Source organism: Athene cunicularia, assembly GCF_003259725.1.
Source record: "Athene cunicularia isolate RWA chromosome 10 unlocalized genomic scaffold, athCun1 chr10_part1, whole genome shotgun sequence".
Lineage (NCBI taxonomy): Eukaryota > Metazoa > Chordata > Aves > Strigiformes > Strigidae > Athene > Athene cunicularia.
The window spans coordinates 18063067-18081505 of record NW_020799112.1 but is presented as its reverse complement, the minus strand read 5'-3'; the positions used below and the strand labels follow the sequence as shown (position 1 = coordinate 18081505).

The window sequence follows — 18439 nt, the reverse complement described above, 5'->3', positions numbered from 1 at the left end:
CATCAAACCAAATAATTGCACAAAAACTATAGCACCAAGCTTTGCTAAATGAAAATGCCGAAGAGCACACACAGGAGAAAAAAATTTGACCGTGGTTGTTGAATGGGCTAGAAGCCAAATGAGTTTAAATAAAACTAATGTTAACACATTCCTTAATTGAAATGATTAATTCTTAGCAGAAATAAGTTAAGATCAGCATGATCTTACTGTAGGTGAGTTGGTGACCCAGTCAGACTTTTGTGCAGATTAGGGTTTTGGCTGTGCCTGTTCCGACTGCGAACAGACGAAAACATTGTATTGCAACCTGGGACTTTGCATTTGTGGAGCTGGCGGAGATGAACAGTTTTGTAATGAGCCCTGAAAGTTCCTTTATTACTGTAAGTTTTTTGACATATATGACAAGTTATTGGCAAACTGGAAGGTAAATTTGTAAAGTTTTGATTAGCTTTCTCAATTAAAGTACAGTCTTGGTAGAGTTCATCACCGGGCATTAGGCTGGGTCCTTCACAGCTTTCATCACTATCATCCAAGGGCATGGTGCATATTTCACTTCCTCCGTCAGAATCCCAAGAAGAATGAGCACTGCTCTCAGATTTAATGCTGGAAGTAGTGCTTAGATCCAGAACAGCTCCATCATTCAATGGATCATATCCATAATTCTCAGAACAGGGTTCTCTAATTTTGCTCATTGGAAAAACCAAGCTGCCTGTTCTGTTCATTCCTTTGAAGATTACAGAAGTATGTCCAACATGTTGTTTTAAAGAGACATCTTGACAAAACTCCTTAGCCATGTCTTTCAAGAGGTATGTTGCATTGAAATGGTTGTTGAATTCCAGTGTATCTTTAGTCAGAAGTTTATGATGAAGATTTAGGTTTGAACTATGTCTAGAAGAACAAAGACAAGCTTAGCAAGAAAGTGTTTCGCCTCACTTAACAGCTGTTTCATAATGAAAATTAACAAAGAAAAAAAATCAATATTTAGTAGCATGCATGAACGGTATAATTCTAATTCGACCAACTGCCACACTGGGAGTGCACACAGATGATTTACACATGTGACTACATATTTGAACTTGCTCGCGTTGGCATATGTAAGAAATAACTCTACAGAAATCAATGTTTCAGATTCTCTCCACTACATCTAGTGCAGGGCCTAAAAGAGTTGGGGAACAGACTCAAAAAACCAACAGTATACTGAACTGAGATCAGAGAATGGACTGAGGGGGAGAAGAAACAAGATTCTTTACCAATGGACAAAGCAGGAAAGGAGTGACACCTGAGTCTGCAAAAAACATTGATGTTCTCACGTAACTGTAACCAGGTGCCAAGATGCAGCTGTACACATCAGTACAGACCTTTTCCTTGACAGCATTTCCTTGAAGAAAGGAATATTGCATTTTATGCAACTTGCAGATTTCAAATAGGCATCTCTGGATTCCGTTTAAAACCACCAAAACATACGAAATCACTGCTTCTCACTGAATACTACTGATCAGTTCACTGGGCACTTCCAGGCTCTGGCTAGAAGATTCAGTTTATTGGAAGACAGGGAAAAAATTCTTTCTTCCCCTTGCCATCATGGTTTAAGCCAAACCATAAACTGTTCAAAAGGGCACAGAAATATTTTGTAGTTGCAGTCACAGCACTCTATGTTAAAATCTAGAAACTTCTGCAAAGTTGTTTCAAATAACTACGGTTTTGCACAAAGCTGGTGAACTTAAGATCTTGTGAGTTGGCTGCCTTTTTTTTTTTTTTTAAAAAAAAAACCCATCTTCCAAAAGCACCTATGTTAAAACTTAACTGAATATATTGGTGTGGGAAGGAATTTGTGGCATGTGAATGCAAATCTTACTGCTGGCCTTCTTTCCTGTGGCCCATATCATAATTACAGTGGAGAGGAATTCACATCTGGGAAGATGCAGGCAGCAGATCAGGGTATGAAGCCCTGCCAGCAGCAGATGAATCTGTGCATCTCAGATGCAGCGGCCAGTCCTCAGAGACTGGCTCATCCTCTCTCTGGACTGCATCAGCTGGCTCCAGTACTCCTAGCAGATTACAGACAATCTAAACCTTGTGTCACTCTGAACCACTATCCAGACATGCTTCTTGCAGCCAAAAGCTGCTTTAACACCGTTACAAGAGAGTTAGAAAACTTACAACATTTAGCCACACTTTAACAGGGTTGTTATCCATCACTTATCAATTCAGATACATAACTGATGGTCAACAATAAAGCTTCAGTTCTTGTTTCTCAGCCTATGTGCATAATAGGTTGAAATAAAATGATTTACAGCAACACAATACTGCAGCTAACAGTACACCGAATCAAGCTCATGATGTAGTTTAGGAATTAGTAAGTAATCTCACATAAAAGCACTACCAATGTGGATACACACCAGATAAGTGTTAGTTCAACTAGCACTGTGTAATGTTAGTTTTGTACTGACATAGAGTAATCTTGCTTTTCTTACAGGCTTTTTTCTCACCAGTCTGTTCAAAGTCCTTGAGTAAAGCAAGGACAAGGGCAAGCGAAGATTTCCGGAATTGATCTCATTGCTTTTTCATTAAAGAACAGTGTATACATTAAAACACACATGAAAGTACATATTAAACATATAAGTCCACACATGCATCTACTGGAAAACTGCTGAATTCATACCCTTGTGGCTTTCCCTTTATGTTCTAAAGTATTCTTTCAACTATTGCAGTCTTTATCAGTTATGAAATTTTCATGGCTTTATTTAATACCTCGTAGTCTAGTGGAAAGGAAATGTTTCTTTCAATGGATTTTCATTTCATGAATGTTCTGATAAGTTATCGTACCTGTTATACGAGGATACACAGAAAATCTTTGCAGGCTCCATTCCTCAAACACTCATTTTAATTTCAAATTAGGCTCCATTGTGATGGTAAAATAAATACAATTTTGTTTATAATTTTCTTACCTGTCTCGACTTCTACGAGAAGGGAAAGCAGCATTACAGCCCTCAACTGTGCAAATATGCATTTCTTTGAGATGTACATTTTTAAAATGCATTTTTACACTGTAAGGGTTTTTAAAAGTCTTCTTACAGATGTCACAATGAAAGCGGCTTTCTTCCTTCTGAATCCCTAGTGCATGTTGACTGACATGATCCATATCTTTAGAGTCTTCAAAACAAGGAATGGCAGCACCCCTGTTTGACAAAGTGCTGAAAAAGCCCCCGGTCAGCAAGTGGTGTTGCAATTCAGGGCAGTCATTTTTAGGAATCCTGCGCTTTGACTGCTCTTTAATATACATGGGGGGTTCAGTCATTGGTTTTATAACATCATTGTGGTGGTGGTTTGGATCTTCATACATAATCTCATGGGAAACTATTTTTAATGGTTGGTTTTCTTCTGGTTTAACCTCTTTCTCACAGTGATGCAATTCATTTTCAGAGTTATCCTTGATGTATTTGTTATTTGGCGCAAAGACAGATTCAAAATACTTTGGGCCCTCTACCCCAGAGACAGATTTCCATGAATTACCTGAATGGGGGTGCTTTTCCACCCTGTCGGTCACCCGCTTCTCTATCTTATGCTCACAGGTCTCAAGCTCTCCATCGCTTACCACTTGCAGACGTGTATCATCTTCTGAACTGGCAACATCACTACTTTCGTTACGTGTCTCAACAGCTTCTTTCTCTATCTTAATAGGCATACTTGATTTACGTGATTTCTTCTTGGGTAGCATGTCAAATGGCAATTCATTTGAAACAAGCTGCTCTGGTATCGAGGAAGAAACAAGAGGCAGAGAAGGAAGAGTACCTGGAGTATTAGCAAGCTCAGCTGGTGTGACTGGACTACGATAAAAAGGAAGAACAGGCTGCACTGTCTTCAGGTTTGGAAAGAGGACACCATTCTGTCCAATACTGGGAAATCCAGCCTGACCCTTTGAATCTGTACAAGAGCTGGCATAGCTGGTAATAGTTCTGCTATCCGGAGTTAAAATTGTAAATTCTGTCCTTTTACTATCTCCAGATCCAGCAAGGGTCAAACCATTTCTTAGATCTTTATCCCTGTTATTTCTATTCATTGGCATATGGAGTCTGGGGTTAGGATTTGCACTGTGACGATTTCGACTACGCAAAGAGCTAAATACCATATTGCAGCCGTCAATTGTGCATTTGTGCTTTATCTTCAGATGAACAGCATTGTAATGTATTTTCAAAGTACCTTTGTCATAAAACGTCTTTTCACATGCAGTGCAGAAAACACGCCCTTTCCTTGGCCCAGCGCCATTTTTTTCAACAGATTTCATTTTGTTTTCTGGAGATAGTGCTGTCATTTCAAGCTTTGCTGCTGTATTATGTGAACTGGAATCACTTAAAAGGGCATCATCTTCTGTTTTAGTGGTGACATCTGGACCATTTATGCTCTCATTTTCAACTTGAAATGGTGCAGAACTAGAAGTTAAGAAGCTGCTCTCAGAAAATGGTATCTGAACATCTTGTTTAGTTTCATTGCTATGGTCTTGACCTTGGTCAATCAAATGTCTTTCTGGTGGTGAACCTATCAAAGGTGGAGGCACTGGACTGAAAAACTGGAACGGCAGCATGAAAGCCATGTTATTTACAATATTCTCAAAGGGATGAATGTTGGTGGGACTCATTTTGTCCAAGGAAGCAGAAAAATTAGGACTGTGTTGATTGCAGCTCTCAATGAATGCCCTAATATCCAAATTGGCAGTTGGTGGTGGTATTATAATTGATTGCCCTTCTTTTTCCTGAATTGCCATCAACTCTACAATGGACTTAGTTTCTCCGAAACGAAGAAACTGCTGCAAAGTAGCCAGTTCTTCCTCAGTGGTCATTATGCTCCAGTGATCCAGCACCTTTCCTGAAGCATCCTGAAGCCAAAAATATTTAAATGAGTCAGACATAAGTTAAGGCAAACAAAAAAACGCTCTCCCCAGATCTCATTTTTTTCAGGGACTAAAAATTCTTCTCGAGCAAAATGATAAAATCATTCTATTTAATGAGAGATTAATACCAATCCTGCGATAGTTTCTTCCAAATTTTACTACATTGGTGATATTATTTCTTTCTGAACTGACAGTAATATTTTAAATTATATTTTTCCACAAAAATTAAGTCACGTCATTTGAACAACAGTTAGCATCATGTCAGTACAGACAGCAGAGATGGAGCAATCAGACCAAGATTTAGCTCCTCATTTAAGTCAAGTATTCTTTCATTGCAAGTTTAATAATCTTCCAAGCAAGTAAGATCAGAGAACAAATGAACCTGTATTGATCTATTGCCAGTGTTCACAGAGCACAGCTGTAATTACACTAGAGTGTTGGAGTTCTTTCAAACTCTAGCTATGCCTAACTTTTCCCAATAACTACAATAAATATTTTATCACAGAACATGTATTTGATGGCCTACTGAGATTTTTCACAGTGCATGTAAGAGTTTCTAAGATGATGAAGAACGTAACATTATAAATTTTTCATGTGGTAGAAGTTCAAGGTAATTGATTCCATATTTTTAATCCTAACACTAAAAAGCAAGATTATCAAGACCATTAAATATTGATTCATGTCATAATGTAAGATCATAATGTTACTTTACATAAAAGGTAACTTCCACAGTAGCATGGAGTAACATCAGTGTAAGCACATAGGGCCAAATTTATCCTTGATGTAGCTCCAGTAAGGTCAGCAGCACTACACCAGAGATGAGTATTGTCCCTGGTGTTTAAAATGATGGCAAGTTTATTTGTCAAGATATTATTCTGCTGCATAAAAGTAAACTCACTGTTTAAATAATGTCAGAGCAATCCTGAAGCCTTTACTTTGATACATTCCCAGCAACTTTTTTCTTTTTATCTTGGCTTACCTTTGTTGATTGATTTGAGCAAAGTAGGAAGATCTCAGTTACATCTGACTAAAGAGAGCAATGACCAAAAAATCCACCCTTTCTTTTCTGCCACTAAACTTGCAAAGTCTGCCTTTCAGGTCACTGCTAATGCGTTGTGGACCACTGATAAGATTAAGCTAGACAACATTATGAAATACTACTTAGTTATCGTATTTATATTAAAAAAGCCCCTCTAAATACCTGTAGCACATATCCACGTATATAATCCTGTAGTGTCCAATCCAGAGCATGGAGAATCTGTATCACCTCTTCCTGCTTCAGAACACTGAAAAGCCGATCTAGCAGAATTTTAAGGCGCACAGGAATGGCTTGGGTTCCATACAACATGAGGCTACTAATGTCAAAGACAACATTGGATTGAACTATTTCTACCTGGCTTGATGGGTAGAGGTTGGGAATCCTTAATTTGCTCAGGGCTGAAAATAAAATCACAAAATAGAAATAAACTTGAGTCACAAGAGATAGGTAAAATTGAATGTAACTAACATCTGGGTGTGTGGGGGGTGAGGGGTGACACAAAAAAGCATGCTATAATGAGGAGGATCCTAAAAGGTTTTATATAGATTGAAAGAAAAAATATTACCATGTGCTACCCATCCATGCCGGCATTGGTCACATTGTCGTTGATTTATTTTCCCAGGTTTGAAACACTGACAACTACAGTTCACAAGAGTGCATCGGATAGCCTGGAAATCAATATAAAGGATGATAGGTAATATATAAGCACTATCTAGAGTGTGCAGATAATACATATACAAGACACCCATAAAATCCATATGAAGACAGAGTTAACATACCAGCGCATACCTATCAATGTGCAGTCTAAGTAATCCAGGGAAAACCTGAGTTATGTAAGACTACCTCTGCTTTAAAGAGGATCGGTCACCAGCTAGAACACTAGAATGTTATGGAAGCAAAATATTTAATGACATATGTAGCAATACTTCTGTGGATTTATTTAGGCTGAAGCACCGTTATAACAATAATAAAGTGTTGTTGCGCATTCACCTAAGCTATGATCTTCATGTAAGATCACTTTTTTCAGGAAGGTTTGAAGAAAAAAAAGAGACATACAGATGAAAATCCCAGTCTCCTGAAGTTTTGCTGGAACTCCATAGTGCGATATAGGAAGCTCTAGTGAGCAATGCATTAGCTCTGCATAGATGCCATCCCTTACATACAGCAGTATCCAGACAGAACATATGTATCCTGTCAAAGATACAAGAGTTCACCAACACTTCTCAGTTACGAAGCTCCAAAGTACTCCAACTCTTCAAAGAAAATAGTGGTCACATTTTATAAGGGAAAAACTTGAAAGATAGCAAGCAAACTAGAGCACACAAACAGCTAGTAACCCGTTGCACAGTTCAATTTGTGCATCACTTCACTCTCACCAAGGTAATCTATAATGCAAATCAAATTAGTATTCCTACTCAACAGGGCAATACAAACTTGCTTCCTGGAATATATGCTTTCTTCTGTATGTGCCCATCTACTGCAGAAGGCACAGACAGCGCTGAGGTCCTAGTTAAAGCTCCATAGGGATTGCTATAGAGCAAAGCATTTGCAGGATTCTGCATTGCTTAGACCTCATACTGAGAATAGTTCTTGCATAAATGGAATATTTATTAAGGGAGGAAAAGTGAAGAAAATGTGCAGAAAGTCTGCACTGGAATATTAAAAAAAAAAGTTTGATTATGCAATTGTAACATGTCTGTATTTTTCTCGTTTTAAAACAAAATGTTTTACATTTTAAAGTACAGAGAGGCAAATATGAAATAAGGCAAAGTTATGGGGTCACTGCTGGCTGCTACTCCTGCTCCTAGAGTCTTGTGCAAAATGGGACTTCCACTTTTGTATTAATACCCATAGAAAAGCAAGACAAGATTTGAAGAAAAAAGTATTGTCTTTTCAATGCAGACATTCCCACATTGGCACTTTTGGAAAACATACAAAGCAGCAAGTTTTTTTTGACAATCAGATTAAGAAAGATGGACACAGGAGATGTTTAAAATGAAATGAGAGAAGGTAGTTTCACTGGAGTTTGCAATAGGCACTTCTTTAGGCTTGAAGAATTTGACTCACTCAGGGCAGAAGAGGACACTACATCCAACAGTTTACTACAAACAAGCACGTGCAGGACATTTGGATGCCTAATGCTTCACATGACTGGACTTGGACCAAGATTTTAAAATCTCAGTAGCTGGTTTATCAAGGAGCTAGCTTACATGCACATCTTCAAACTGCAGTGACTTGATGCTGAGATTCATCTCTATTTGAAGGATCGGAACAAGTGGCAACAGGGCTATTGCAATCTCTGAATCACTTTGCCTTTAATCTTTTAAAGGAGCCATTGCAAAACACTGAATTTTTGAGAAAAGCTCTGTGCTCTCCATAAAGTCATAAAATACACATCGATACCCTACACGGTGTGAATTGTTTCACTTTAATGGAGGATATATTTTCACCTAGATGCTAAAATACTTTCATATAACAATAAAAAGCCATAAATTTCTTATGGAAAGGTTGGGAAAAAAGGTGTAGTTGGCTGCTGATTAATTTCTCTCACAGATATCAAACAATAATGCAAGTCTTCTACCTCTGTACATAAACAATATTCTGTGACTTGCACAGACTGAGCCCCTTCCACAGGTGACCCTGCTAGGTTTGGTAAACTACAGTGCATTCCATGAATGCATCTTTTGCAGTCCTTGCAGACAAAATTACAAAAGAGCACTTCCTTTTTCTGCAAGAAGTAACAGAAATATGCACAATGAAAAAAGCTGTCATGATGATAAGTTAATTGAGATTTCAAAATTTTTTTCATTCCTTTTCCTTTGGATATGTTCCACAAACCACTGACCTTTAAAATTATTTTTTCTTCTTAATTTGTGTACTTAAGACAAGAAAGATACACCGCACAAGATTTTTGCATTTCATAGCTTAGTGCAAGATCTTTCTTCTATATGGTACATGTATTTATTTTGTCTTTCTGTATATGTGTAGAAGACTGCACATGCAAAAAATCAGAAAGTAAAAGGAGGACATTTTGTTTTACATATATGAAAATGGCTATTAGAAAGGGAGTAGAGTTTCCTTTCTATTCTAAATATGGAATTGATCCCCCTCTCAAGTCAATACATTACTGCTTCTGGACACCAGTCTTAGATGTAGTTAGCTTGCATCCTGCTAACATATCAAAGGTATGCCCTCAAATCAGGGATCTGTCTCTGACTTAAAAAATTAGTTGTAAGAACCCCTGAGAAGAAACAAGTGTGATTTTCAGGTTGATAGCATTTGCCTTCATTTGTGCTTGTTAGAGTCTGTGCCTCTTAAATTTTTTCTAGCAACGTTGGCATTAATAGTCACAGAGAATATATAACATGGCAAAAGTAACTTTTAAAATAATCAGTGAGTCACAATTTTGAACATTCATTGTTTAGCTTAAAAAGGCACTTGTCAAAGATGCACGTTTATTATCTCTCAAATTAATTTACATCAGAGTTTAATGAAGAGAAACTTAGCAAAATTTCGCGAGATTAATGTGCTTGTCTGTTGGCTGTTAATCCTACTATCCTTAATACGCGTATTCTAAGGTACTGTAAGTCTTTTAATGAGCTTTATTTTCCCAACAAGTGGAATGTACACACAATTTCATTCTACAGAACAAAGGAATAATTTTCTACATTGCATACATGTAAAGCTTCAAAATTTTAATTAAAGTATTGGAAATGTAGGTGGAAATTAAAGTGGAAATTTTTTAAAGTGCAATTCTTTCTTTTAGGTATATTATTTAGTTTCATTTTCCAGAAACATAAGGCAGATGTTTAAAAAAAATAAATCTTATGCTATCATCAAGGATTTTGTTATTGCTTTCCAGTCACTCCATCACAAATGGATCTCTCCAAATGCATTATCAGTAGCACTTCCTCATTTTTTTCAAAAATAGAGTTGAAAATTCTGATCAAAATTTTCTGTGGTTTTCCCAGCATGACTGTGGGAATGTGAACACTGGATTTTTAATACAAATGACTCCTCATTACGAGAGCGACAGATTAACCATTAAACTGTCCACTGAAAAATATCCAACAACTAAGCACTGAAAAAGAAACTTTTGCCTGAAAGTCATGACCGCTGACATCTTTTCTGCCAGGTATCAACGTGACTTCGATTATGCTTCAAAAGTTACTGAACGTTTCCTTTGCAACCCACTCACAGCCTTCACAGCTAAACAAAAGCCTAAGCTAATGGGACAGGTTCATTCTGATTCTGGGTATACGATCAGGCTTCATTTCATAAAGCCAGTTTGAGATCATCTATGCTCTCCTAAAGCCTTTGGGGACCTATGCTCACTTGCAACATAACAGCAGGTTTAAAAACATGCAGCAAGAGAAGAGTGGTGGTGTAACTCTTATCAAAGCTCATTCAGTGTTAAGAGGACTCTGGTCTGACAGCACTTTGGCTTCAGAAATAAATTAAAAAGTAAGTAAATATTGAAGACCCTGTCAGGACCCAATTAGAGATCTCTGCTCATGCTATAAAGCCGGTCTGGATCTCTGCATGCAGTGGGAGCTGCAAGTACAGACACCAGTAAAATGGAAGAGCAAATCCCAGTTTACTCTGGTAGCATTTAGTGTCAGTACTGCACAGGTCAGCACCCTCAGTTGTTTCTGGCATACAAAAAAACCCCGTTGTCGTCTTTGCACAAAGCTACCCCTCCCTTCAGAAACTGCTTTTTTTTTTTTTTTTTAAGCTACTACCATCACATGAAGAGCATGAGAGCTTTGCTGCTCTAAGGATTACTGACAAAATGGTGTCACCAATGCCATGTTACAGGAACATCTTTTGCAAGCAGGGATTAGAAATTCCTATCAGTTTAAAATGCAAGTTTGAAGAAGAAATAGGAGTTACATGAAAGAAATGCATGAGAGAAACTTTCATTAGATGAGATATAACAGATACTGCTTTTCATGTCCTTTATTGAGGGCTTCTAGCAGCAAGCTGTATCTCCTATGGCCATCTCACCTTCATTTCCCAGAAAAAGTAATCCCACTGAATATACGTAACCCTCTATGATACGTGCTCTGGTGAGCACATATCCTATAGGAAAGAACTGGGATATGTCCCACTTCTGCAGAATAGATTTGCAGTGGCTCCACGGTAAGAACACTTGCGGAAGAATGGACAAGATTTATAACGGGAGAAGAAGATCAATTTGTAAAGCATTAGGATTATTTTTTTTCGCTGTCAATCAGCTAAAACATGAAAGCCTTTTTACTTCCTAGAGTACAGGTAACAATTTTCTCACATATTAAGAATAATCCACAGAAATTAAGGTCTCTTTTTGGTTTGTAGAAATAAAATTAAACATGGGACATATGTCTGATTATTAGGAAATATTTTCTTGCTTGAACCTTGGAAAAGTTTTGCTAGGGAAGTAAAAGGATGGATACATTTACCATCTCTTAAAAGTACAGTCCACAGCTAAATCAAAGGCCAAATCCAAATCTATGTGCATCTTTCAGTAAAGAAAACAGTAATTATACATGAGTGCAAAGTTGCCTTCCTGTTGAATTTGTGTTCTTTCCTGTTTTTACTGTTATCCGTGGGGTTTCTTGCAGTTGCAAAGCTTAAATAAGTCTTCCTTTTTCATCACCTAGTTATATTAGATTACTTCTGCATTTGAATCATTTGAACAGCCACTGAAAGCAGAGACAAATTAAAAAACCCTTATCTTAAGCATCTCTGTCAATGCCATACTTTTCCACATCATACAATAAGCAAAGCTTTGCTTTGTCCATTTTTTTTGTCAGGCAACTTTTGACACTTCCTCTGGGGACATATTCCACTTATATAAATAAAACTGTCTGTCAGTTTTGTCATGATTTAAAACAGGTTCTCAATTTACATTTTGCCCACCTTACTTGCAGTGTACCACAACCCAACTGTGCCTATCTGTATCACACTAATATTTGTTTTTTTCATCTGTCCCACATACATCTGTATCCACCCTGACCACTTTATAGTACATATTTAGCCCTTGTACATGTTCTTCCTAAACACAGACTTCAGTTTTTGATACCCTGTTGAGCTCCCTGCAGTTTACTGGAACTCAAATATATTCCAGTATATTCCAAGTACAATCACAAAAGGCGTTGGGCTGCTCCAAATGGTGTAAGTACTTGTTGAGGACATAGCCCAACAATCAAGTCTAAACTGCATGCTGGTATTATAGGATGCCTAATCTAAACTCTAACAGATATATCTCTATTGTTCCTTGAAAGTTTCAATGTATTCCAAGTTTAGTAAGGCTATGAATTCCATCTGCCTGTAGAGAAAATTAGTAGGGCCCCTGCAGCATCTTCAAGGAAAGGCTCTGGGCCATTTTCTTCTTCCTGACATGCTCACTTCAAAGAGGAAACAGGATGCCTGGAGGATGGACAGAATATGGAAACCCTTCACTCCCTGTAAGTAGAGCTGGGAGGACACACAGGGAACGGGATAAAGGGAGACACCAAGCAACAGTGCACTGAAATGCACTTACATGTGCACAGGTCCGATGGCAAGGCCTGTTTGGGAGTTTCTCTGCACAAAGTAGACTTGGCCCAAGCTACAACTTGCACATGTTCAGCTAGTATTGTGTTATCTTCTGTCAGCTGTTTAAGGTTCTCAGGTACGGCTGAGGTCAAAGCTGTACTGTTACGCACCGCCAACCGTATACGTACACTGCCTGCCTTAACCTCAGCCCTTGAAACAAAGAGATTTCCATTCATGTACATTTATGCCTACTCAAGTACATTTGGTTGTTGCAAGTTCTGCTGTTTCTATACTGAAGTTTAAAAATACTTAGGACTAAAATAAATAATTACTTAAAATTATTAAAACAAGGAAAAGGTCCTGATAAGATTTCTAATTACATCAGACTGAAAGCTGCACACACTATTTCCACAGTCTTACCTTACAAAAAATGTTTCTTACTTGTAACAGCTGTCATTAATACAGCTATTTAATAAACATAGTAAGTAGAAACAAAAATATTTCATGAGAAGCAAACAAGCCTTACAGTCTGTTGTATCCAAAAAACAGTCTGGTATCTTCCTCATTTTCAGCTTTTAATTAAGTAGAGAAAAGTTGCACAGGGATGTGACAGAGTAAACAGCACTGACCAAATAGCTCCAACCTTCTCCATTAACAGACATGTTTAAAATGCTAGCCCTAGATGATTCATTTGACAAACTGCTTATTAGTAAAATAATTTAGCAAAATTCTTGTCTCCTGCTTAAGAAACCAACTAGGAGAGAGATGGGAAAGATGGAGATGGGCCACAACTTGCCTTTTACAGTGCCACTGGACATGAAGTTACACTCACAACTCAGTTCCCAAATCCCTGACGGCTCCTCAAAAACTGGGCTGGTTTTCATACACACCAACCATGTATGCTCCTACGAAGCTCAGGAGGTGCAAGAAGCTTTGGAAAACCCAGACAAAAAGCTTTTGTTTCAGAGGCCAAACATGGATTTAGGAGTTAAATCAACAACTACTGTGCTGAAAATTTTGGCTGGTGCTGATACCACTCAACTCCCACTTATCCCTTCTCTGTGGGGAAATTATGTTATGATTTTTACTCCTAAAAGAACACAAAGGCCACAAGTTGAATACATTTTCTAGATAAGACCACAGAATACATCCCATTAATTATCTGGATCCTTATGTATATATTCATATTGTTTATTTGGGGTCAGATACCAAAACCTGACCTCCTTTTAAACAGCCACAGCCTGAGAATACATGTAAACGGAGTATTTACAACCCAGATCCTGCAGTAAGTTGCATTACCCCATTACCCTCTCCCTCAGTGGGGCTGAACAGAGACAATTTTGCCCTAGAATTTGACAAAATCTCTCTCTTGTGGGTGCAGTTGAGCACCTTGAAATGAAAATGTTTAATTGTCCTTGTAATAATTGACTAAAACATCCTCAAAACCAGAAAAAAAAGTGAGGGGGGAGTGAAAAAGCTCGGTTAAGATGGAATTGAAATTAGGTAATACCTTCACACGATGGCACCACCCTGTCAAATGAACCATGCTTGTGGATTTAAAAGACAGTTTTAGCTGGCTACTGAATTATGGACCATGCCGCCACTTGGTTAAAAAGTTTTTCTAACTGAGAATGGTCCTGAGAGTGAGAAGCTGAGATAAAAGACTAAAACTACAGACTCACAACCCTAGAGCCAGTTCAGGCTCAGCGGCAGCTCTGGGCAGCCAGGAGCACTGGGCAGTCTCGGGCAATGCAGCTGGGCGAGGAAGCAGAAGGGAGCTGTTTCTGAGAAAGGCGAAAAGCTACAATGCCAAACTTTAATCACAGCATAACTTGTGGGATGAAAATCACTCCTCATGCATGTCACTTACCCTAAAGGGCCCCTTAGGGCAACTCTTGTTAATGGCACTGTCAAAATAATTATAAAGAGAAAAGAATGTGCGTGGTGTGTGTGTGTGAGCACACACACTCAGACTGCTACTCTTTAAACAAAAAGCACTGGACAGTAAAACTTAATTTTGTTGTTCAGCAACGTGCTTGTAGATACACTGGCTTACGCCGCAATTAATCTCACTTGTTAACAACAGGTGTGTGCTGACAGACAGCTTGGTCAAACTCTGGAATGTATTTAGATCCTCTTCTGCCGTTTGGTTTGGAAAAGAAAAGAAGAAATACAAATTGAGGAATGAAACATGTCACATTACCATTATCTTTTAGTTGTTATTTACTTCTGATTCTGAAACAGACTACAATGCTACAGTTCCTGGGGTATACCTGCCCCAGCGTGCGTAGGTCAGAAACGTTTTGCTGAGTATTAAGCAGTGTCTATCACAAGACGTAGCTTCCCTTTTAATAAATTTACAGGAAAAATCGTTCTTATTAGTGCTTTTCAAAAATGAGTAACAGATTGCTGCATACTGATGACAAAAACTGCTCAGGCTTTAGGGGTAAAGATAAGTCACTGGATAGAAATGGTGTGAAATTTCTCATGGTAAAAGCACTAGACGCTATTTAATCTAGCAAATAAAGTGTGCACATAACTATTTATCCATATTGACATGCTATGCACATCACGTTAAATTCTGAAACTACAGACCTATCCATGAATTGAAGTTTAATTAAATATTTAAGTCCAGGCTCTACAATAGCAAGAAACTGTTATAAACACAAATGCACCAAGTATAAGAGAAACGCAGTATATTAGCATAAATCAACTGCAAGTCCTTTAAAATATGTCTTTAACTCTTTACCTAGTTTACAAAATGTTATACGTGCAATGTGGGTGAGTTAATGTTTCAAAGACAATTCTAACTTTTTCAGCTCCTCACACCGCTGCTTAACTCTTAAAGTCATAAAATATGCATGCTTAAATTTTTTCCTTTTTTCCTATTACAGAGCGAAGACATAGATTAAAGAATAAAAGAAAAATAACAGCTCTCTGAAATATTTAGCGTTACACAATTTCATTTAATGCAATTTCATAATTTTTAAACCCAAACAGCATTGGTACATATACGCATGATACTATCTATGGTGCTACACTTATGCAATATTTTATGCAACAGCGTAGCTCCATTGGTAATTTCACAATTTAAAACTTAGTATTCCTTTTTATTGAACACAGATGAGTAAATTTTTAATTGACTTTTGGACATCAGCTACTTTCAAATGAAAAAATACCAACTTCTCACTGATAATCACCTATATTTGAAATTTGAAGTCAAAAGTTTCCATTTTGCTTTTTTTTTTTTTTCCCCTCCGTGTTTAAATAAACAATCCTACCATGGTTTTAAAGCGTGGAATGAAAATGTCATTGTTCTTTATTCTAAATTGGCTGAAGTCTTTTAGAAATTGTCAGTTTTGCTCATTCCTTCAACTTTTTTTTTTTTTTTTTTTTTTTTTTTTTTTTTCAGTCCCTAAGAAGATTTTTTAGACAGTGATTAGCAACAAAATGCTATGAAATAAAAACTAAAAAGCAGAAAGGCGATTACACTTGCTGTAAAACTTAAGCTGTAGCATCTGCTAGGACAAAAACTGCTGGCTGCCCAGCACACAGGAACTGTGAGTGTTCCCGCACCACTGAAGCCAGGAAGGGCAAGAGATGACCCAGAGGGCCAAAACAATAGTTTTTCTTCCCTGCATTTGGTGGATGATTTGTTGGAATAATGAATTCGAGATCCATACCTAAATTTTAGCTCAAATCCGTATGTAAAACGTTTACTAAATGCCAAATCACACAAAAAGTACTTTTAAAACATGTATAGGTAGAAAAACTGTACTCTAAAATAAAATGAGATTACTTTTGTTCTTATCAGAGGTGTATTTAATATTATCACAGTGAAGACTTTATTACTGAAAACAGAATAAATCACTGCCTTGTTTGATTGGAAATGGAATGACATGCTCAATGCTGTATGAACAGATTTTTTAACAACATCAATGAACAGGCACAGAAGCTGGAAGTCAAGTAATTTGGTATCAAAACGCCAAACCTTGTTGCAGCCTAAGTATGCAGAGTTTCATCTCAGCTACAGTAAAGCCCATGAAGTGGCCCAACATTTGTAACAGTTTTTCCTGTTACTGTGAAGATTTATATCTCCTGCAGGTTTGAATATGTTTGCAGATACCATTATTTTTAGGGTTCTGAATATGTTGTATATGGTACAGTAGTTCAAAGAATAAACAGAACAATTACTTTTTAAAAATCAAGCAAACAAAAATCCATATATTAAGTATAACAAAAATGTATTTTTCATAACATAAGGTTACTTTTTACATGTTCACCTATTGTTAAAGTCTGATTAAGCTGCAAACTACTAAAAACTCTAGAGTTTAATTCAAAGAGAAATGCACAATTATACTGATTATAAAGAAAACTTCCTAGCATTATACACATAATGGTAAATAGATCTGATGGAATATACATGATACGTTCTTTGAAAGACCGTATTTCTTCCCTTTTCTGTAAAAGAAGCACTTAGAAATGTATTCTTCAGTGTATATTTTTCTAATCACTAGAACAAAGAAAACCTACACGCACGGTTGTTAGTAGTTAAAAATAATGCTAGTCCTACTTTGCACCATGACCTGTAGTGGAGTGAGGCTCCCCACCTCCCACTCCTCCAGCACTGAGAGCTGAGCCACAGTTTCAGTATTTTAAAACCAAAGTACAGAAATAGAGACTCTTGTCTAACACAGCTTGCATATTTTTCAGCAAACTGCAGTAAACAGGACTGTATTTTCCAAAAGGATGTTAAAAATAGAAGCATATGATCTTTTCCCACCTAGAATTGTATCCTTACAATTAAAGACTATTAGCTGGCATCCCTTTTAACCGTCAAACTCAGACAGTGGCAGTTCTATAGCCACAAAGAGAAGCAGTAAATGAGAAGAACATGTTACTACACTGCATTTGAGAAAGTTTGGCTCCAAGCTATGCACTGATTAATATCAGATCTCCTTCTTTACTTGCCTCTTGACAATCTTGTCACATCTGGCTGACAAATCCTTACAAGCTTATCCAAACCAAGGCAGCCCAGATCATGCTCCGGGAGTAGCTTGAAGGAAGCGGCAACACCAGCCATGCACTGATGTGCCATCATGAAACTAATGAAGCTGACTTCACTTGCAGACTGCAAGAACACGAAGAAACACAACATGCCTCAAGGTTTTGCAACATAACGCAGAGTTAGCTCACCAAAAGATAAGACAAACAATCAGCTCCCGTGGTTCAAGAAGCCAAGTAGTTACATGAATTACAAAAATTTATATAGAAATCACTTGAACAACAATCTCAACTAAACGAGCACAATAAACTCCAACTTCAGATCAGATGTGAAAATTGACTGCTAAATGCCTTTCAAACAATGGTTTGTTTTAAATTAAAACAAAACGACTTTATTTCATTTTTTTCTCTCTCACATCCCCAAAATATCAGAATGTTGCCTGGCTCCCAGGTTACTCAAACTGAAAAACACGAAAGAAAAAAAAAAAAAAAAAAAGAAAAAAGAAAGAAACAGGGGGGAAGAGAGAAATGGTGTCACTTTTTATCCATAGGATTTTACAGACGGATAAACCACTGCCTGTGTGTACCAGAAGTCCTCCCCTGGGTTAGCGATCTGCCCTCTCCTCATTTTTAAACCAAGGATTCGTTACACAGAGGACTAGAAGTATTTGGCCAATTAATAAACCAGAAAGTAAAATGCTGTATCTTAAACACATCTAACAAAACCTCATTATGTATGAGCTGACAATTAAATCATTATTATTTTTCTATGTGAAGAAAAAAAAAATCAAAATAAATTAAATAAACGTTTTGTATTCTGATACATTTAATCTATTAATTAGTGCAACAGATTTAAAAAACAGACACACACACACCCCCCATATACACACTCATTCCTGTCTATTGCTAAAGCATCAGAACATTTATTTTGTCTATTAAGGGTTACCAAGTGAGGTCTGGAGGTGATTTGGAACATTCTCTGAATGTGCTGA

The 18439-nt window shown here is 37.3% G+C and overlaps 1 protein-coding gene across 1 annotated transcript in view; it reads right to left on the bottom strand.

Annotated features, from left to right (window-relative positions):
* Positions 1–203: 203 nt before the first annotated feature.
* Positions 204–18439, bottom strand: part of BNC1 (basonuclin 1) — a 19091-nt gene continuing 855 nt past the window's right edge. The window contains exons 2-5 of the mRNA XM_026856176.1: positions 6490–6592; positions 6087–6322; positions 2946–4870; positions 204–885 (exon numbers count right to left, since the gene is read on the bottom strand). Coding sequence (XP_026711977.1) covers positions 204–885; positions 2946–4870; positions 6087–6322; positions 6490–6592 — 2946 coding nt within the window. The remainder of the gene's footprint in view (positions 886–2945; positions 4871–6086; positions 6323–6489; positions 6593–18439) is intronic.